The sequence below is a fragment of the Plecotus auritus genome (assembly GCF_963455305.1).
Source record: "Plecotus auritus genome assembly, chromosome: 5".
Classification (NCBI taxonomy): domain Eukaryota; kingdom Metazoa; phylum Chordata; class Mammalia; order Chiroptera; family Vespertilionidae; genus Plecotus; species Plecotus auritus.
In genome coordinates this window covers 44,910,989-44,934,225 of record NC_137776.1, presented here as the reverse complement: position 1 = coordinate 44,934,225, position 23,237 = coordinate 44,910,989, and the positions used below count along the sequence as shown (strand labels likewise).

Sequence of the window (23,237 nt, the reverse complement as noted above, 5' to 3'; positions counted from 1 at the left end):
CAACGTAGGCATGTGCCCTGACTGGGAATCAGACCCGCAACCTGCAATCCATACATTAAAATTAATTCAATACGGACTATACACTTAAATGATGTAAGAGCTAAAACAATAACACTTCTAAAGAAATAGGAGAAAATCTTTAGAACTTTGGATTAGGCAAAAAGATTTTTTAGTCATCAAATAAATGTAATTAAACCACCATGAGGTAAAATATTTTTTAACTGAAGAAATTGATGTTTAGATAATTTGTGATTCTTGAAAAATCTCTGGATATACAGGGTGGGGCAAAAGGAGGTTTACAACATCAACAACTGTAAACCTATTTTTGACCCACCTTGTAACAAAAAGCCACATATCTCAATCCAAGCTAATTTTTCGTCTCCCGGGGCCCCCTACCTTGGTTGTCATTATTTAACACCACCCCATTTAGTCAGGGATCACAAACTTACTTGAGAAGCCAGGCATATGGTGATTAGAGTGAGACAGACTGGATATTAAGACAACAGGAATAGTAGGGGCTGTGCCAAACTGGAGAATGCATCTCTCCACCTAAAACATTAAAATAGCGTAAAAAATTAAAACAACTTGTCTTGCCAAACAAACACGCCTGCAAGCCGTATTCAACTGGTTGACCACCATTCATTGACTTAAAATATATTGTACCATTTAAAGAAGTTTCTCAGGAGGCAAGGAATATCCAGAGAAGCTCTTCAAACAATACGTATTCCCTTTACCATCTGCCTAATTGACTACTCATATATTACCTTGATATCTTACCTATTGCTAAGCGATAATAATTAAGATGATGGCCTTAGTTACTGGCCATAACTAACATTTTTCTTTTTGCCAGCAGAGAATGTTAATATTGCTATGGGCTTTAGCAAAACTACATTTTTGTACACAATTGCGTTATTAGAGAAATAACCATATGTAGCTCTCAAATGACCCATATTAACAATGACAAGTACTTAGGCAAGAATTCTATTTTCTCATTTATTATTCATTCATCCATTCAATAAATATTTAAATGTATGCAAAAATGAGTTAGTGGTTTCTTTTTTCAGAAGATATTTAAAATTTAGTATTGGGAGGGAGAAAAATCTAACGCTGGTATTCAAATGGCGAATGTGGCTGAGATGGGCTTAATGAGGCCTCCTAGGATCAGCTGGACTGCTAGCAAACGCTCCATTTCCTGTGGATTTATTCCTCACAAGCTGAGCAGAGCTTCAACAGTTCTCACAACAATTATCACCCACTTGTTCTGTAGGTTTCAAGGTTTTTTTTTTTTTTTTTTTGCTTTAGTCAGGTTGAAGGATTCATGGTATTAATCACGACTGAAGTTGTTATTTATCACCTGCTGGGTGAGAAATAATAATTTTGGCACTAGTGGGGCAGCAGGCCAGAGGTACCAAATTAAGTAAAACATCTAAACACTAGCAAGGATCATTTCTCTGATTAATGAATTGTTACAAAGAAAAAGTGCTACTCATTATCTGGTCTTACCAATACAAAGTGGAGCATGTAGGGAAAAAAAAGTACTAGCTTGCTCAGATCAATTTTTCTTCTCTCTCTCTCTCTCTCTCTCTCTCTCTCTCTCTCTCTCTCTCTTTCTGACTACAAACATATTTGTGTTGCCAATCCCACTTTTTTTTTTTTTTTTCTCAGACTAAACAACACAAATGGAGAAACGCCTTATATTTTAATAGTACATCAGAAAATATTTCTGGCTACTGAAACTTTTTTTGTGACCTTTAAAAAATTAAAATGAGTTTGAAAGAGGTTAGGTAAATTACCTTTAATATTGAATTACCTCCTTATATGTGTATAAATTAAAGATTTCACTCTAATGAGTCAATATATTTTGCTTTTTCTACTTTGAACTAAATACCATTGCAGAAGGGCTTATTTTTGGAAAGGGTAAATTTTCATTTTTGTTGTTTTTTTTTTGTTTAGTGTTTTTCTTTTTTTTTTTTAACACTTCCAAATAAGAAAGGTTTATTTTTACTCTGACTTCTAGAGCAATCTTTACATTTCAGAATGCTCTCTAAGAATGTCCACCTCCTGTCATGATGAGAGTAACAGGGACTGGATTTATTCTGCTTTAAACAACTAAAGCAACCAGACAAAATATAGGAAACAGTGGTTCAGACTGAAACAATAGTTCAGAATAGTGATCCTTGCGTGAAGAGAAACAAGGTGAGTCCTTCATTATCCCAGCTGCTGCTTAGTGAGCATGTCCATGCTGTAGCACAGGAATGGGGAACCAAACAGGAGGTTCCCTGAGTTGAGAAGACAAAGGTTCAGAGTTTGAGAAGACTAAGGTGGCTAGAATTCACAAAGTAGAACACTGGAGATGAGATAACTGCATAGAGAACTCTAGAGAGCTGTAGAGGGTTCTGCTATTAGACTTCAACTGAGTGTTGATCATCACATGGATATGAAGACACTACCAAGACTCAGGAAAGAACTAGTGGTGTAGTTGTTCTCATTCCAGAAGAGAATAAAGCATGACTTTCAAATACAAAAAGAACTATTGGAAAAGAACAAGCAAAATGATCTTTAGAGCTCACAAAGGGCTGGAAATCATTTGTGTTCCCACCAGTGAGTGGAAAGATCACCTGATACACATGGTCATCAAATGAAGTCCCCAGAAGGGTATTGCCTCAGAAGGGGATGAGGGCCAAATTAGTATTAAAAAATTACACTGAGTTTAAACATGTGAAAAAATTATTGACATTTAATGGAATGGTTTTGGAAAGCTTCATGGTGAAGGTAAACTGAATTGCATTTTAAAAGGTAGGTAGGTAGACTTTGAATAGGGGATGACTTTTATTAGAAGCTCACAGTAGGAATAAAGAGTGCCCTGCACATTTTTGGACAGTAGGTAAATTAATGCAGTTGGATCAGATTTCTGTAGGGTAGCCATGAAACATAATCTTATAAGTGTAAATTTGGACTTGATTACAATAGGCCTTCAATGTACTTAAGCGATTTCTACATTTAGGCAACATGAAGTTACCCTAGACCAGTGGTCGGCAAACTCATTAGTCAACAGAGCCAAATATCAACAGTACAACGATTGAAATTTCTTTGGAGAGCCACATTTTTTAAACTTCTTCTAACGCCACTTCTTCAAAATAGACTCGCCCAGGCCGTGGTATTTTGTGGAAGAGCCACACTCAAGGGGCCAAAGAGCCGCATGTGGCTCGCAAGCCGCAGTTTGCCGACCATGGCCCTAGACAGAATAGTGTAATGGAAATTGCTCTGGGATTGGACTTCTGCTTCAGTTGGTAGCTATGTACAGCCTCAGGCAAGTGCTTCTCCAAGTTTTAGCTTCCTTATCTACAAAACAGAAATGTCCATACCTGTTCAGCTCACCTCACAGGCTTGGTGTGAAGATCAAACAGATTTATGAATGTGAAAGCGCTTTGTGGATTTTTAAGTATTCCACAAATCCCAAATATTATTCTTATTGGAGAGAAGAATAAGGTATGATTAAATTGGCTATTGAGAAGGATTGATCAGGAAGTGATGTGTCATCTGCCTCCTGGAGGTAGGAAACAAACATGAAAGGCCTTTTCATTAATTTGAGTTGAGGTAATGAGCACTTGGATCAGAAATATTGCCAAGGAAAAGGAAAGAAAGGGGCAGATCTGATAAAAACTGGAAAGAAAGGGCCAGATCTGATAAAAACAGGGCTGATAGTTAATTAGATGTGGTGAAGGAGAAAGTAGCATCAAAGATTTTGAGCCTCAATGGAAGAAAAGGTATAATTGATAGAAAAGCAATTCATGAGACCTTGACAATTTGGGAGGCCAGTTTCAGATATGCTGTGTTGGACATCCAAATGGAAAGGTCCAGTAGGCACTTTTATATTTATTTATTTATTTATTTATTTATTTATTTATTTATTTATTTATTTTCTGTATATGACATCTCTCTTTTTTTAAAATTCTTTATTGTTGAAAGTATTACATATGTCTCCTTTTCCCCCCATGGACAGTTTTAAAAGACATTAGCCCCGCAGTGGTTGAGCATCAACCTATGAATCAGGCAGTCATAGGTTCGATTCCCCATCAGGGTACATGCCTGGTGGGCTCAATCCCCAGTAGGGAGCATGTAGGAGGCAGCCAATCAATGATTCTCATCATTGATGTTTCTATCTCTCCCGCTCCTTTCCTCTCTGAAATAAATAAAAAATATATTAAAAAATAAAAGACTAAATTTTCACAATTTTAATTTAATGAATCTCTCAAAAAATCTTCTGTACATAAAAGAGACCTTTAATAACCATATCGTTAATATTGTTAAGGTGTAGGAGAACAAAAAGCCTGGAGGAGGGGGAAACTGGATGTTATTTAGCTCTGCCAACCTTGACAATGCTCATTTAAAAACATGTAAATTAAACTTGTCAAGATAAGTTCCAAAGGGGCTTCTGGCCACATTTTACAAACTCCCCAAATGTAAATCCACAAAATCAATCATGCTTGTTTTTCTATAATTTTATTATTAACTTATGTATGTTCCATTTTCATCCCTCTTGTCATTAATTGAAAGAACTGCAGGTAATCAGAAGTGGCAAATATTGATGGAAACAATGTTAACTACCTGTTATTTTCAATTGAGAGAATTCAATTTCTGGAAATCATATCACATTGAGTCACTACTAAGATGGTCTTGATGGCTTATATTTCACTCACTCCCATAAGCATAACAGCTCCTAGGTGGGATATATTTTCAATTTGGCAAGAACACAGACTTTTTTCTTAATAAATTGATTTTGAGCAATTATTTCTTTTAATTAAAATTATGTATTTTGGCCCTGAATGGTGTTGCCAAGTGGTTAGAGAGTCAGCCCACAAACTAAAGGGTCTCAGGTTCGATTCCCGGTCAAGGATGCGTAGCTGGGTTGCAGGTTCAATCCAGGCTGGTCAGGCTTATGCAGGAGGCAACAAATCAATGTGTCTCTCTCACATCTCTCCCTCTCTCCCTCCCTTCCATTCTCTCTAAAAATCAGTGGGGGGAAAAATAAAATTAGGTATTTGGTTGAATTTTCAAAGTCCATGTTTGAAAAGTGTTTTGTTTATGACAGAGGACGAGAACTAAGTGTCACATGTCTTCTTTTAGTCCCTCGACCACACGTCACTGAATAAAGGAGCTCAGGGAGATATTTTATGTCCATGTGAATTTTACAGGAAACTAAGTCCATATGTTGCTAATGAATTTACACGTAACTCATCAAAGTGTGTGGTTTTGTAAAAAAGCTATTTGATGTCTAAACAGATCCCTTTGGGACAATTTTAAACTCAGTTCTCCTCTATTGCTTCCTTTCCCTCCCCAATAAAAACAGAGGCTCACAGGAAGAGAAAAATAATGTATTCTGTCTTGGATCACATGCCTGGATTCTGGAGAGCTCTTAAAAAGAAAAGATCTTCATAGCTTGAAATTATATTTTAAGATCTCACATCCTCTGTGTGTGTACACACACACAAATACATAAAAGAAAATCCTATTGAAGTGTCCCTAAACCTTGCTACAGGTCTGTAGGAGAGCTGCCTTGTCATGTCATTTTGCAGGGGTGACAATTCCCTCTACTCTCGTCTGTAGGAATGGCAAATCCCCCAAACTAACGACACCTTCTAGTTGCAGGTGTAACCTTTCCTATTTACAACCGGTGCTAACCAGTATGCCTTCCCCGGCATCCTCTTCCAGAGGAACAATGCTCGGGCCACTTCCAAGGCATTTGGCACAGCAGTTCAGCGGGGGATAGCGAATGCCCTTTGCTTTCCCCTTTATCAAAATATATTCATTCCAGTTTTCAAATTGCCGGTTTTTAGCCCTAAATCTCTACCCACACCAATTTCGGCGGGTCAGACTTTGACCCTGATTGGAACAAAATCTGGAGTCGGATATTCACACCAGGCCGCCTCCCCCTCGGCGCGTGTCAGAAGCCATCTTGCTGCAAATGCCTCACGCACCTTGCAGCGCAGCTTGTGGAACTGATGAGGTGAGAGCGCGGCGCAGCGCGCGGGCCTGGTAATCACAGGACTGAGGAAACACATACATCATCTGCCACCCAGGTTGGCATTTCAAGTAAAAAACCTTCACACTGTGTACGATGTTGGACAAATGATGGCCATATGCATGTTTGTCTGGGTGCAGATGGCTCTGCTTTGTCAGAGAGGAGAAAGCTGAGCTCGGCTCTTTTTGCAGACAGTTTAATATTGGTGACACAGTTTATGTCCTCTGCAAAAACAATAATGGAGGGGAAGGTGACATAAATTATTTGCAAATCGTTTGACATATGCAGGGCATTGTCCTTGCAATAATCACCATCAGTCTGTCAGTTTAAGATATGAACCGTGCCACTGCCATTTTCTATCACTGTGTTAAGCTTTCACACGTTGTCATTTTACAGATTTGTTCTTTGGAGAACCATGGCAACACAAATCGAATTGGATTATGTTTAGTCATGTACTGTATCATGCACGTTGCTTAGATAAAAATAAAAACATGCATTCCAGGGGATGGGGATCTCCAGGCAGTCTTCCATGCCATATCTTTGTGAGGTGGTAGTTAAATAAACCTTTCCATCTATACCATTACTCAGCTTTAGTTCATTGTTCAAGTTGGCGAGCTTACTTTTGAGAATATAGACTTTCATTTCTCACTATGACGATCTATAGACAGGTATAAGATGAAAATGGCTCATCTTAAGAATTTTTCTTATGTTTCCTAATAAATTAAAGAAGTTAATATGCAAATGTTCAATGATACCTCATAGCTTGCTTAAATTTTATATATTGTATATTGGTAATATGGGATTTGTTTCTCAACCTAAGAAAATAACTGTAAGTGGTGATTAAATAGTAGACGGTGTAGTCCCTTGTTTCTATGGTATGAACTTTACGCCATATGGCACTTTTTGCTTTTTGAGTTCTTGATGATGTCAACTGACGTTGAAAATGGTGTGTTACAGCTTAACCATACATAGCAAATGTAGACACTTCAGAGTCATTGCTCTATGCATATATTTGGACCAGTTGATAAATTAACGTTAGAGACAGTCTCACAATTTCCTACTTTGCAAGAAAACAATAAATTCTAAGAGAGGGCATTCAGAAATTGAGTACAAACATTTCTAAAGAGAAATATGATTTGTTTTCATTTGGAAAATTACTGCCATTCAGAGCTGCATCTGTCTTCTCTTACATAGCCCTTAAAACAAAGATTTATTGCATTTCCATTTTTGAAGTAACATTTTTTCACTGAAGGTAGCCATTATCATGCTGCTGTTTTATATCTGTACTGATAAGTGTAGTGAGGCAAGCATTTACAAAGAAATTGTTTTAATTTATCTTAAATGATGCACTTAAATGGTGCATCAGGGAATTTGACATTAGGTTTAGATGATTTAGGCAAATCTTTATAGTAGCATTAAATTGGAATTTTGTTTACTTAGCATTCAGGCAAGATTTAAATAAAATTTTTTTAACTTGATAAACATGTTGATAAAATCAAATTATATTTATAGGCCCAAAGTATAAAGATGGCATTTTAAAAATTGTCTTCCAACACACTTAACTAATCCATTTATTTTAGAATTCGTTGGCTATATGCTGATATATGAACTCTATATCTAACCTCCTATTGAACCTATTCAACTGGATGTCCCATAAGCATCTCAAATTCTACAGTCCTTTCTAAACTGCTGTTCCTCCATCTCAGTTAATATCACCATCTATATAGTTGCTCCTTTGTCTGTGATCTCCTACAACTTTCATGCTAATGTCTGTTATAAAACACTTGTATATAGTAAATTGTTTTAATTATTTAGCTCTTCTATTAGACTGCAGGTCTTTGAGACCATGTCAGGCTAAATCATGCTCGGTAAATATTTGTCGTATTGAATTGAATCATCTTTGGTTCTTCTTTCTTTCTCATCCCAACATCAAGTACTGCCAACTGTTGTTATGAATTATCTCTATAATTTATCCCATCATCTTCACTTCGCTGTCTGTTTCCTGGTTTCAGATCCTCATTGTTCTTCTATTACTTTTTGCTAACTATTTTCTCCAGACTGAGGTCTCCAGTTTCTGCCTCTGCTCTAGTTGGGTACATGTTTCCTTGTGGTCCGTGTAATGCTTTCTTCTTCCAGCTCCAGGAACTTCATGGCCTTATTATATGATGGATTATTTATGTCTCCTCAAACATGTCTTATCAAATATTATTTTCTTATTAACTTCTTGCATAGAGTTTTAGGATGTTGTTCTTTAAGCTGAGTTGTAGCTTTTACCACGTCTGCTCGCTCTTGTACATGACATCTATTTTTAGCTCACATGTCCAGATCTTGATTTCTCTTTTACTTTAGACTATTTACATACGGTACTTAAAAACTTTTTATTATGCCAAATTTAAACATATAAAAATTCAAAGAGAATAATATAGTGAACTCCCTGTACTCATTGCCCAGCTTCAACAATAATGAACTCATAGACAATCTTGTCTATACATACTAGTACATCCCCATTGTTTCTGTGCACCATTGAGTTGAATTAGATTCTAGATGACTTGTATCAGCTTTAAATACATGCACTTCTATGTTCATTGCAGATTATTTACAACAGCTAAGATTTGGAAGCAGCCCAAGTGTCCATCAGTAGATGAGTGGATAAAAAAGCTATGGTACATTTACACAATGGAATACTACTCAGCTATAAAAAAGAAGGAAATCTTACCTTTTGTGACAGCATGGGCATTTGAGCATATTTAACTCAAGAAGTAAGTGGATTGGAATACAGATCTTCGGGAAAATTCCATTTCAGGGGAATTTTGAAGGTTAATTTTTCTGAAGCAGGTGTTGCATGGAAGGATAATTGGGATAAAGGTTATTCAGGAGTTGGAACCTAACAGACATTAACCTTGATGTTTCAGCAAACTAGCATGAAAAAATGCAGAGAATAGAAATCCAAATTTAACAATGAAAGAAGTCATGTATTTTATTCTTTTTGTACTAATCTGATCTTGTGTGCTCAATTGCAATTTTTAGTGAGAACTGATTCATCCTAACTTTGGCACTTCTCATTCCATAAAATAATAGAATTATCTGCTGTCCTTTCAAATAGGCAATGACACCCCTTATCCACTCATAGTCAGATATGTGTACCTAATTGACTAGGCACTAGCAGTGATGGCCTGCTGCAAGCCATCTGCCCTTGGTGTAGGGAGAACATCATGATACCTTAGCAAAAGTGCAGCATTTGGGATCAGACAGACCTGGACCTGGGTTCAAATCTTAGCACTGCTGCTTCCTAGTTTTGCAAAGGCAGTTTCTTCATTTGTAAAATGAGTATATGATGCTTTTCTTCATTTGTAAAATGAGTATATGGTGCTGAGTGTGTAATACTCTCTCTCTCCTTTCTCCTTTATCTTTTACGAAGGCATCAGTAATGCAGGTGTGGGTAGAGAGGGCTATGGTTTATTTCATTCCCTATTCTTTCTCTGCAGTGTGCCATTGACACAACTCAGCGTTATTATCACTGTGCTATGGAAGAAATTCACATTTAATTTATATTTCATTTTTTCTATATTTCATTTTATTTGGAGTTAGATTATAAAGGGATAAAATAATGTGGGTTTTTTTTTGATAGAATGGTATTTGTAACAAGAGCTGGTAAGTAAGCCGCCTGCTTTTATGGTCAGTCTCCTTAAAGAAACTAACAGATGCAGGAATCTCTGCTGCTCTGCTCTCACAGAAGCAAACGGGACCCTTCCTGGATGCAGAGAAAGCCAGCGCAGCTTTTGGAAATCTTAGGGCTGGAATCTAAAGCCAAGTTAGGGCTTGACATCACTTTTCTTAGATCTCAACTATGGAGATTAAAAAACACACACACCTCATTTAAAATCTTACCCAATAAAACCTATGCTAAAAGGCAGTTGACACTTTATAGTATTGAATTATTTTCCAAAAAATCTTGTTGGAATCATTGATTCATCCACTGAGCATAACTTTATGAGCACCTATGGTGAGTCAGGCACTGCCGGGTTGCAGGGACATAAAAAACAAAGAGATGTTCTTGTGCTTAAGAGATCTCTAGATAAATAAAGAGAGACTAAGGTGTGTAATAAAGAAATTCAATCTTACTTTTACTTTGGAATAATTTCTGATTTCCTGATGCATAATGAGAAAGAATAGGATTTTACATATGTTAAAAAACATCAGAATACTCAAGAAATATAGTAGGTGGCTGGGTAATTTCCTTAGTCTCAAAGATAGTCCGTGTATTTGGGAATGAATTATATATGATAATTTTTGATCTTGAGTCACCTTGGTATTTTTAGTACAAGTTAATAAATGTGTTCTGTGTCCTTACAGGTTGCTATTTATAAAAAGATATATATGTATTCTGCATTCTAAAAAATACATAATTTTTTATCATGGATTTTAAAAATAATTTGTTTTTATCAGTGCACTGTTCAATGCTTCTCTGAGATTTACCCTATTATAACAGAGAAACTCTCAAATGCACACATTTACATACCAAACCTTAAACCCCAAACAATAAATAAACCCACCTTAAGGTTGCCCATTTTGAATCACAAGGGCCACATTGACAATCCTTTTTTCCCTTGTTAAATACAACTGTGGTATGTACTTAGTCCTTTGTCACTGTAGTCTTGTTAGAAATGCACATAAACTCCCATAGGGATGACATTCTTATTTCCCCAGGCTACTACAAATGCAAAGGATTATGATTTTATATTATATTAACTCAAGGAAATTTAACAAAAATAAAACCATCATCACAACATTCAATGTCCTTCTATTTTACAGAAAAAACAAGAGGTTTTCCTTTGTACCAAATCTCTGTTCTCTGCTTTAGGACTCTTGGTCTTCAGGTAATATTGAACCAGACAAATTAATTCAAATTTTGTTTCTTATCTTAGACTCAAGTGTGGTCTCCTTTTGTGGCAGTAAACGGGTAGAGTTAACGGATAAATTATAGTATGCCCAGCCCTAGCTGGTTTGGCTCAGTGGATAGAGCATTAGCCTGTGGACCAAAGAGTCCCAGGCTGGATTCTGGTCAAGGGCACGTACCTTGGTTGCAGGCTCCTCCCTGGCCCAGGCCATGGTCAGGGCTTGTGCAGGAGGCAACAATTGATGTGTTTCTCTCACATCAATGTTTCTCTCTGTCTTTCCCTCCCTCTTCCATTCTCTCTAAAAATCAATGAAAAAATATCCTTGGATGAGAATTAACAAAAACAAAAACAAATTATGGTATGCCCAGTTAAATTTGGATTTCAGATAAAGAAAGAATATATTTTTAGTATATCTCAAGTATTATATGGGACATATTTATACTAACAAATTATTTCTTATCCAAAATACAAATTTAATTAATATTTAGTATTTTTATTTGCTAAATAGGGCAAATAGTTGTCAGGCTTAAGTAATCAGGTAAAATATTCTGGGAATGAACACTCCTCCCTTCCTTCCCCAACCCCCCAAGTTTGTCTTTCACCACAGTCTGAGCTGGATTATGTGGCCACTTTCTGTTGTCTGGCTCAACATGGGACTGGGGGTTTCCATTTCACCCCCAACAGGTCACAACAGAAACAAAGTCTTCTTCTCCAGGTCCAAGTCCAATATTTGGCTTTTATTAAATATTTCACCACTACTGATTTTACATGCTCAGAGTTCCTTTTATTGCATTTTGATGTCTGATTCTGTCTTCTTCCCAGGAATTGAATCATCTCACACAAAGATTAAATTTGAAACTTGTTATAAGGAATTCCCCCCTTACATCTGGGTACCCAGGGCCACCAGCAATGGTATTGTTCTCCTATGTTACTCCCATTGTAATGAGTTTACAATCCTGAATCTTTAGATCTACTGCAAGTTTAATTGAAAGAAGCATTTCAACACTAAGATCTATTATCCAATGAATTAAAGGGGAAAAAGAGAATAACATTGATGTATGTCTAGGGCCCAAAACACACCAGATGAACAAATATATTGTCTCATATTTTATTTTGAAAAGGGTCTTGTAGTACAAAATGTTGAATAATGAAAAGTGGTTGATCAGTACCTATGACCAGGGCTGACATCTTTAGAGAACTATTCCCTTTTCTAAATAAGGATCCACATCACAAGTGGCCAGACTTTAATCATATGGAGAAACAGAAGTGATAGGGTGAGTGCACCCCATTCCTGGACAATCATCTGAGTAGGAGAATTATCATTATCAAAGACCTACACACTCATCACATGAGGGCAATACGTGTTTTGAAGGTAACAGGTTGAGCAGGGGAGTGGCTCTGTTTGGTGATGGCTTCCTTTCCCTTTATGAAACTCATGTAATTCTTGAGGAGTCACGTGGCTGTAGTAAATTGACCCTGATGTTTACTAGTAAGTAAACTTAATTAAGTTGTAAACAGAATGTCTACAGTTGATGCACTTGTTTAGCATATGAGAATGTTTTGCCAAGCAGAAACTTCTCTTGGTCTACATTACCCAGGAAGGGGTCCTTCCAGACTTTTCAGACTGTAGGGTTCTCTATGTAGCAAATCAACATCTATCATTGATTGATTTGGGGTCTTTCCTCTGCCTTTTGTTGATAGTTTTAGCGCAGTGGAATTACCAAAAAACAAGGAATCAAATTTGACTCACACTACTGAAGGTTCTACACTCACCCTAGACCTTTGGAGTTTTTAGATTTGGTTTGTGAAGCAGTTGTATTTATGGTTCTAGTTTAACTGAGCTCTTACTTAGAACATATTCACTTAATACAGATCATTGAAATGCAAGTACATTTTAGAAGTCTATGTACCATATTCATTAAGCTGTAAATGTCTTCCATTTGCTGTTGGCTTATGCAAGTGCCAGGAAAGGCATGCTCTTTCCCCAGTGGTTCCTACGATGCAGAAGCCCCATCATTTTACTGATTCTGTATTTCAAATGCCATCAAGCTGAAATTCGACAAAATAATTTATATTCTAGATATTTTTTTTAAATTCTCTCTTTTAACAAAATAAATGAACAAACAAAACAAAAACAGACTCATAGATACAGAAAACAAACTGAGAGTTGCCAGAGGGCTAGGGGGCTGGGTGAGAAAGGTGAAGAAGGGATTATGAAGTACAAATTGGCAGTCACAAAATAGTCATGGGATATAAAGTAAAGCATAGGGAATATAGTCAATAATATTGTAATAACTGTGCATGGTGCCAGATGTGTGCAAAAATTATCGGGGGATCACTTTGTAAGTTATATAATGGTCTAACCACTACGCTGTATATTTGAAATTAATATAAAACAACATTAAACGTCAACTGTAATTGAAAAATAAACATATTTAAAAATCCCTTATGTGCTTGGGAATATTACCTAAAGTGATACTTGTGAATATGAAAATAAATTTTTTGACAAGCAGGTAAAAATCAAGTCTTTTTAGGGGAATTGCCTTTAGCAGTGCAGTCCTGGAAAAGTAAAGCCAGGAACGGGAATGTAGCACAAGTCCCAGCCCTTTCCTCCAGCCATTGTGGTCCTGCAGTCTAAAGGAAGGACAGGGCTTTAGAGAAGGGCATTGAGAGAGAGAGAGAGAGAGAGAGAGAGAGAGAGAGAGAGAGGAGGGGGACACAGGAGGCCACCAGGAGCTGCAGCTGCCATGTGATGACTGCCTTGAACGTCCTGTGGCTTAAGAAGAAGACTTTAAATGAACATGTTCCTGTGAGAGAACCTGGGGAAACCACAGGTACATTTTGAAGGAGGCTGAGCTTGTCACAGTCAAACACTGTTGCTTGAACCTTTATTGTCTCCCTGGGCTGAAGAGGCTGGTGACCTCTGGGTCAGTTGTTATCCATAAATAGCCCCAGCCATCCTTCGGGGGGATCCGAGTGTTCGGTGTACTGATAATTGGCATATGTATGACAAACAGTGGAACAGGTGAGAACATTTTTGCAATTAATATTACTCACCCTAGGAGTTTGTAGCCTCTACTTTGAGTTATTCCCAAATTTGCCTAAGCATAAGAACCATCTGAGACATTAGTTAAAATACAAATTCCAAGGCCCTTGTTTGGCGGTTCTGTAAGTTTAGGGTTAATGTGAAATGCCCTGGTTGGCTGGATTTTGTCTAAAATTTGATCTCTTGGATTTGATGAGCAAGTATATCATGGTAGCCTACTCATTATTTATCTTAATTTCATAGGCTTTAATACAGTTTCCCTTTTAGACTTTATTGGGTAGGGAGTCTTAACTTTTTAAGTCTTCCTTTTTTTGAAAACTGCTTCATCCACATGATTATTTTAGTTGCCTTTCATCTAACTTTCTGGCCATGTGTAGATATTGAGTGTGAGGACCAAAACTTCATGCACCTTCCCAGATATGGACAAATCCCAAGAAGGTAATACTAAGTATTTACCTCTTGACCCTCATCACTTCCAGACTCCATTTCTCTGGCTCACCACATAGGTATAGAGTTGAGTTCCAACCTAACATAACTTTGGGTCTTATTTATCTTATCTCTGTAAAAATAAGGTTATATTTAATCAGGCATAAATAACTTTTTTAATTTTACCTGGAAAAGATCATTGAATAGTAACATTCTGTAGGCTAATTTGTAGTGCTTTCTATAATGACAAAGAAAGCCTACCAGTATTGAGTTGATTATTTTATTTTATTTTCTAGGACTGGGACTATAGCTGTTGACCAATGTGGAAAGGATTTAATTAAAAAGCAGTTCCATTAAAAATTGGCCCAATTGCTCAGTGTAAGTATATGAATCAATACCTTGGACAAATGTTAGGTTATGACATCAGTTTGTTTAAGGGCAAGCTTAGAGAAAACATCTTTGATAGCATCATCATTGGTAAAGTTTATTTGGGTGATAAATCAAAATATTGTGTCAGTAAATACAGCCCTAGACTAGAGCTTATAATCACAGGGAAGGAGCTTACAAGGTGGTCACCATTTGTTCTTCTGTTTCCTTAAGCAGCTATCTTGATATCCAAGATGTCCTGTTTATACACTGTCATTTACGAGGCCAGGGAGCAAAATGAGCCATGTGATGGATCACCCTCAGTAGGCTGGCTCCGCCTGTCACTCTTGGTGGCTCTAATTAAAAGACGACTAAGTCAGGGGTCTCAGGCAGGGATGACAATAGGGCAGCAGTCCCCAAAATAGCAGCAGAGGAAAATGGATGCCTTTGACTGATTGCATGATGTCTGAATTAATGGCCAGGAAATGAGCGATTATTGCACACTTAAAGCTAGGCTGTTTTATAAAGCTTGTGGTGTGCTCGAAGCCATATACTTGAACTTGGGGACATTTAAGAAAGGAATTTGTTCAGTTATTGCCTGGCTGGATATAATGCATATTCAAGCAGTGCTTAAACTAAGGGGAAAAACACTTTCTGTTACTGCTGTTTTAGTATTGACGTTTCTAAAATAAACATGATCGTATGAAACCTATTTTATAGACACATGTAGTCTCTAGCCAGTTGTTGACTTACAGAAACAGCTTTTATGCCATTGCCTCAGTTCCTGATTTATAGTAATATTAGCTGGTATTTGAAAGTAAAGCTTTTTTTACTGTGAAAGCAAAGCTTCTACCATCTTTCTTCATCCTTCTCCTTCTTTTTAAAAAATACATTCTCACAGCACTTCCATTTGGCAAGCCAGTGATAAGCATCCTTATTTTTCTGATTGGTTCAGTAGGGGTAAAGCATCACACAAAAGAGGCCAAGGTCCAGCGTTTGATTCCCCCTTAGAGGTGAGCTCTCCCAGGTGCACTCCTAACCCCAGTCACCATCTTGTAATGGTGTCCATTCATCATGGGTGGAAACGGGAGAAAGGGTGAGGGTGGATCATAGCAAATCCATCACCACATCACCACTCCCAGAAACCCAACTGCTCATGCTGGCTCCCAGTCAGGGGAGTCATGTTTTGCAAATGACAGTGCATCATGCAAATGGGGAAATGGAGGTACACACAGATACATTATATTGCTGATTTTTAAATATTTGGTCCTTTTAATAAACTTCAAATCTACATTATTTTCTCCTACTTTTCAATCAGTCTGAATTATTTTAGACATAATCCTAAAAAAATTTAAAACCATCTAGTCTGTATCATATATGGGCACCTAATTATTTCTTAAATGATCTTTTATTCTAAAAATAACCACCTCAAATCTAATAGTTGGAAAACAGATGTCAAATGAAACCTTGTTCACATATATCTTCTCACAGAGAATGGCCTACCTTAGAAGAACCTATAAGGGATAAAGGAGAAAAAAAAAAAAAAAAAAAAAAAAACAGAAACAAAGCCGGAACATAACATTAACTTCAAAAGGCAGATGATTTTGGCTGAGGTAGGAGACGTTCTATTTGGCCTGGTTTTGTTTTTGCAGGACAGTTATTCTTAGAGTGGCTGACCTTCCTATTGTGGATTTCTTTTATCTTGACTAATATTGGCTGCTTTCCTCCCCCCACCCCCCCATTTATTTTTCCCTCCAGAATTCCTGCTGCTCTCAGTCTTGCAGACTGTGCTGACAGCACTCTCAAGGGGCCTTGGTGGCTGAGGTCCCCTCCAAACACCTCATGCCTATCATGCCCACAGTCAAGTTCAATGTAAAGACTCACTGAGATGAGAAAAATCTGGGCCATATCCTTATTTTATTCTGTTGAATGTGATCCTTTCCTCATAGAAGGCCTTCATGAACATTCACTGAGTTGAATAGGAAAAGAGGCCAAGGTCTTAATGCTACTTATATGCTTCTCTGATGACAGTGATTTGGCTCATTTTCCAATGTGCTACATCCACAGATAGCCAGAGTCCTCTTATCAGTTCAGACAGACTTTAACCTCTACTTCTGGCTTATTTCCTATTTATGAATGGCCTCCAGGCCTGGAGTCACCTCCCTCCACATTGGCAACCAGCATTATCCATCTCCAAGCATGCTTTGGCCAGGGAGTACTAGATTCTCACTCTACAGATCTTAAACCCTGACTCCCCTGTTCTAGCTTCTGCTCCTCTGCCTGCCTGAAAAGGTAGATTCTGGGCTTAGCCCAAGCACTTTCCCCACCCACACTCTATTCATTCTGATAATGAAAACAGATTATTAATTATCCCAGGGTTAGGAAGGTAGAGAATAGGCTCAAGGATGTTGCAGAGAGTCATAATTAAGAGCACAGACTCTGGAGCCAGACTGCTTGGATCAAATTCTTCATTTTGTAGCTGTGTGATCTTTGACAAGTTACCTAACTTCTCTGGCCTCCATCTTTTCATCTTTCAATGTGAATAATAGTATCTACCTCACAGGTTAATATTTGTAAAGCACTTAGAACAGAGCTGGCAAAGAGTAAGTGCTATGTTAGTGTTTCTCAAATAATGAGAAATTTTTCCTCTTCGATCTTCCCTCTAACTACCTTGCTATCTCCTATAGCATTGTTATTCTGAGGGATGAGGTTATGTGTTTGGGGACCAGGAACCAGGCACCACCTACCTGCAGTCCCAGCCCCTGGCAAAGTTGTAACTTAAGGGTTAGTATATTTTCTCTGAATGAGCCCATGTGAAGCCTTGCCCCTGATGTATGACCATGAACTTCAGGTCTGAGACTGCTGACTGTGCAGCTGTCAGGTGTATGTGGGGTGAGTGTGTGTGTGGTCTGTGAGCTGTGGAGAGAATGGTTTAAACCAGAATCCCTCTGGGCTAAAACTTATTTTGTAATCAAGGAACTCAGAGACATTTTTAGAATGAAAGAAAGCAACTCAAGAGAACTAGAGAGAAACTCTGGAAAAGAATGTGTGTAAAGAACGAACAATCAAAAAATAATGGAAATATATTTCTTTGTAAAGAGAATCTAGAGACTTTAGTTATTTTCTCAGTATTAACATGTACCCACTATATCTGTGACCTAACTATGTCCCTAATCTTGACTAATAAGCGTAAAGCAGTGCTCAAGGGCATGCGTGTCAAGGGAAAAGGAAGGACCAGCATCATCAAAATTGCTTAGACTTTTTTGGAACTTCCAATTAAATCTACTTTCACAAGTGTCAACAATAATATATATATATATATATATATATATATATATATATATATATACTTTTCCTAATCCATTTTACTGTTGCCTTCCTTTTTTTAAATAGTTATATGAGATGTTTGAGGGAACTGCTGTGTGTATGTTTTAAAAACATTTGAAATGGTCTAGATATTTAAATATAATTTCTGAATTCTGAAAGATAAAGGTGATTCTCTAATACCCACAGGTCTTGGGCCCTACCTTTATTAATTACTGTAACCCTAGGACCTATTTAATACCTTACTTCTTAGGAGCTATTTAATAAATATTCATTGCATGTAATTGATGAATATATAGGCAATGTGCCATCTGAATTATCAGGAGTTAAACAGCATTCTGGGTTAATAGATTTTTGTCTCCATTGTGTTTCTGGTATGTAGAAATGAGTTAATAATTTTGGTTCATGACATATTCTTATCAATGGTCCTGTTTTTATTGTTTACTTTTTCATAAATATAATTTTGTGAATAAGTATCCATGAACCTACCATCTAACACAAAAGCTCAGTCTTAACAATAACCTACATCTAACTTACTGTTCCCCCCATCCAATCTCCCTCCTCCTCGACCCAAGGAGCAGAATCCAGAATCCTGTGATAAGTAATCATCTAAAACATATCTCCTGGGGTAGGGATAATGCAGAAAAAAACATTCTCATATTTCAAACAACTGGCCCAGGAACTTTTGAAAGAATCCATTGGCAGGTTAGAGACAGTATATATTTTATTCAGGCCAGTGGAGTGTCTAGTCTGGTCCATTCATCTTGGCATAGAGAGCTTGGCAGGCCTGTGATGAAGTGGGTAGGATGGGAGGAATTTCTTTGCCTTTTGATATTAAATGCTTAACAAGAACATGATAATCTACTTTTTAAAGTACAGAATTAAGGCACTTTGTAGTAGAATATCAGAATTGGTGTTCATCTTTAGGTAAGAGCCATAAAAGTTTCCCAGGAAGAGGAAATGTCTCATTGATTATGCAATAAAGCTCTGTTCTCCACCCTTCAACTGCTTTGAGCTCTTTTGGCTCTTTTGTTTGTTTGTTATTTGGTATGACTTCCACAATTTCTAAATAAGAGTGAGTGGTTAGTTTTACTCAGCACCTTTGACTGTGACTCTGACAGAGAGGACTTAGCTCTCTTACACCACCCTGCAGTCTTTCTCCACTAGTTTTGGTTAAATTAGTATTTCAGAGTTTATAAAACTATGACTACCATTATTCTTGTCTGAGCCCAAGAGTGTACTATGATTACGTTTCTTCTGTCATATAAGTTTTCACTTTCCCCAGAGTTACTAATTTTATTGATTTTCATTGGATTTGTTTTCTTTGTACTCAGTAATAGATCTTTCCATACCCTCTTATGTCTCTCTGTCCAGTTTCCCTAAAGGTTAACCTATCTGACACTCTATCAGGTTCCCCTTCCTTTGATTTCTTTCGCACTGGAAATATCTCACGTGGACCCTGGATCTTCTTGCTCTAATCTGAGTCAGTTGCTCTAGAGCAGTGGTCGGCAAACTCATTAGTCAACAGAGCCAAATATCAACAGTACAACGATTGAAATTTCTTTTGAGAGCCAAATTTTTTAAACTTAAACTTCTTCTAACGCCACTTCTTCAAAATAGACCCGCCCAGGCCGTGGTATTTTGTAGAAGAGCCACACTCAAGGGGCCAAAGAGCGGTATGTGGCTCGCGAGCCGCTGTTTGCTGACCATGGCTCTAGAGGCCTGTGGTCCTGGGATTCTCCTTGCCTTTTGTCTACATTGGATTACCTATCTTCTTTAAGTGCATATTTAAAAAAATATATTTTTATTTATTTCAGAGAGGAAGGGAGGAGGGGGAGAGAGAGAGAGAGAGAGAGAGAGAGAGAGAGAGAGAGAGAGAGAGAGAGAGAAACATCAATGATGAGAGAGAATCATTGATTGGCTGCCTCCTGCATGTCCCCTACTGGGGATCAAGCCCACAACCCGGGCATGTGCCCTTGACTGGAATCAAACCTGGGAACCTTCAGTCCGCAGGCCTACTACGCTCTATCCACTGAGACAAACTGGCTGAAGTGCATATTTAACTCTTTCTTGTTTTGCTCCAAAAAAGGGTTCCTGAGAAAAAAGCTCACGAGAAGTGATTATTTCATCTCATTTTAAAATATATTTATTCTACCCTCACATTGGAATGATAGTTTGGCTATGAAATGCTAATTGAATATGATCTTCATTGTTTCATTGTTCTGTAGGCCCCAATGTAGCTTTTGAGAAGTCTGATGCCATTCTTATTCCTGATCCTTTGTCTGTGCCGGGTCTCCCATTTGGAAGCTATTAGGATCTTCCCTTTATCCAGAGTGATCTAAAATTCCTTCTGTGAACATCTTTCATTGATTATATTAGATTCTCAGAGGGCCTTTCATTTCTCAGATTTATAAACTTCAGTTCTGGGAATGTTTCTTATATTATTTATTTGAGAATTGTCTCCCAATCATTTTCTTTTTGTCAGTTTTATTTATCAGCTGTTTAATATTTTACATTGATCAAATTTTCTTAAATTTTTCTTTGTCTATTTCCTTAGAAGATTTTATTGACTTTATCTCCCAGTCTTCTTACTGGATTTTTTATTTTGGCTATCTTTCCTTTCTTTTCTTTTTCCCCCTTAAAAGCTCATCCTTGTTTATTCTGTTTTTATAGCTCGTTCTTGTTTCATGGATGCAATATTTTCTCTTTTCCCCTGGAGAATTTTAGGTGTAGTTTTTTGGAAGTTTTTTTCTGCTCCCTGCTTTATTTCTCTTACCTCCAAAGAACCACTTGCTAAATAACCATGAAGGCAACTTACACTAAAAAAAGGAAATACAGGTAATCAACAAAAGAAAGTTATAATTGATATCCTGTTTGTACAGAGATAAAAAATAGCTCTTCAAAAATAGCAGATTGAAAAATGTTCACTTTGATGGTAAGCATATCGCTGTTCCTGAGATAATCTATGCTACCATAATAACTGGGATGTCCAGTATAACATGATCATGTCAGAGTTGCTCTTTTTTTTTGCACTAACACCAATAAACATATTTTACAGTGACAGTTGATGCTAAATATTTGCAGATTTGCACAGGACTCAACTATTTGTACTTTTTTAAATAGTACCATTGTTAATGCACAATAGCACTTTTTTTTTAAAGAAAGGTAAAGGATCAGGATGCAATAACAGAAAACCCAGCAGGAGCTGTTGTTGATCAGGCTCTTTGAACTGTGGGGGCTGCACCTGCAGCATTCAAGGGATTTCTTTATGAACTAAGATTTAAAACAACTTCACTGTGACTCAGATAAAATGTTTAGAGGAGCTGTCTCTGGATTTTCTTAATTAAGCACCCCAATATAAGTACATTTATTTATTTATTTATTTATTTATTTATTTATTTATTTAAGAGATGTCACATGTATTTTACACATACCAAACACAAAATTTAGAAAGATGGTTGAAGTAGCACACAGAAATAAAAAAATTAAAAATTTCTACCTGTATCCAGTATATCATTCCTATTTTGGAGCCCACTGGTCTGGGAACAATGGCCCATTTACCTATAAAATGAAAGGTTGTAGAATTTGCCTCCATAGTAAGTGAATAACTTAGTGAGAAGAGAATCTGGAAAAGCTTATTTTTTTCTTCTCCATGCCCATCTAAACCTCTCTATATTATAGTTTATTCTTCACTAATGGGAAAGCCCCTTAACTAGGCATTGGTACAGAAACCCAGCTCCCAGAAATCATATGCTCCCCTATGTGATTTAAAAGCACTGTATTCTTCTGGCTATTTCTGTGTCCTCAAAGTCCAGGATCAGATGGAATTTTCAGATTAGTTGCAGATGCCCTCCCCTCCCTGCTTTGTAACTGAATGTGCTTTAATTCAAAAGGCAACTTTTCAGGCCATTAAGCTTCAATTCAGTTTAATGCCTTTGGGCTGTGGGGCTTGAAATCATAGAGAAGCCTGAATAAATGTTTTAAAATAAAATCTGGAAAGCAAAGCACTTTTTCCCCCCTTATAGCAAATTTGTTTTTAGTTGTGTGATTTTCTGCCTTGTTCAAATCAAACATCTCGGTCATGTTCAGGCTGCAAAAGCCTCAGTGGACGGTCCCTCAGAAGTGGACAGGCCAAGGCTGAGGAGGTTCGAGTTGTCACAGAGGGAGGAGGACAATGGCCTCTGCCTCCTCCTGCTTGTGGCTTCCAAACAGTCCCCAGGGACCAGTTTGTATTCTAGGCCATAGTAACTCTTTTGCAGAATAAATAATATTTTCTTAAGCACGTTTAAGTCCTCATTCACAGCCTATTTTAAAAATGATTTGATGAATAAAAATATGCTATTTTAAGTCCCTAAGTGCATATTTTTTAAGACTAGCTTAAAAGAGTAGTTTTTGGCCATTCCATTCAGTCTAGTGGGGCGCGGCGGAGTGGCTACCGGCGGGCGCGTGAACGGAGGCGGCCGCGGCGGAAGTGACCGGCGGGCCAGGTCCCTGCCGCCACCATGCTCCCGTGGTCACTGCTGAGGACGGCCCAGAATCACCCCATGTTAGTGGAGCTTAAAAACGGGGAGACGCACAATGGGCACCTGGTAAGCTGTGACAACTGGATGAACAACATCCTGCGCGAGGTGATATGCACCTCTAGGGATGGGGACAAGTTCTGGCGGATGCCCGAGTGCTACATCCGCGGCAGCACCATCAAGTACCTGCGCATCCCGCATGAGATCATTGACATGGTCAAAGAGGAGGTGGTGGCCAAGGGTCGTGGCTGTGGTAGCCTGCAGCAGCAGAAGCAGCAGAGAGGCCGAGGCATGGGGGGTGCTGGACGAGGTGTGTTTGGCGGCCGTGGCAGAGGCGGGATCTCAGGCACTGGCAGAGGTCAGCCAGAAAAGAAGCCCGGCAGGCAGGCGTGCAAACAGTGAGCTGGCCCTGCCTCCCCCAGAGACTTAAGCCCTTCCCCAACAGGCTGCATGTCTGCTCCAGTCCATGAGTCTGTTCAGAACAGAAAAAAAGAGGCAGGTGTTGGGGGACCCCACCTATGCATTTTGTGGTCCTTTTTATGTTGTCTTTTTTAAAAAAAATTTTAAATTGATTTTTGATAGAGGAAGGGAGAGAGAGAGAAACATCGATGGGAGAAAAACATCGATCTACTGCC

General features: G+C 37.9%; 1 protein-coding gene across 1 annotated transcript; it reads left to right on the top strand.

Moving 5' to 3' along the window:
- Positions 1-22,517: 22,517 nt before the first annotated feature.
- Positions 22,518-23,004, top strand: LOC308248805 (U6 snRNA-associated Sm-like protein LSm4; the record flags this gene model as incomplete). Its single annotated transcript, XM_080669108.1, has 1 exon — positions 22,518-23,004. The coding sequence occupies exon 1, from the start codon at positions 22,585-22,587 to the stop codon at positions 23,002-23,004; it is 420 nt and encodes a 139-aa protein (XP_080525234.1). The 5' UTR covers positions 22,518-22,584.
- Between the last annotated feature and the right edge of the window lie 233 nt (positions 23,005-23,237).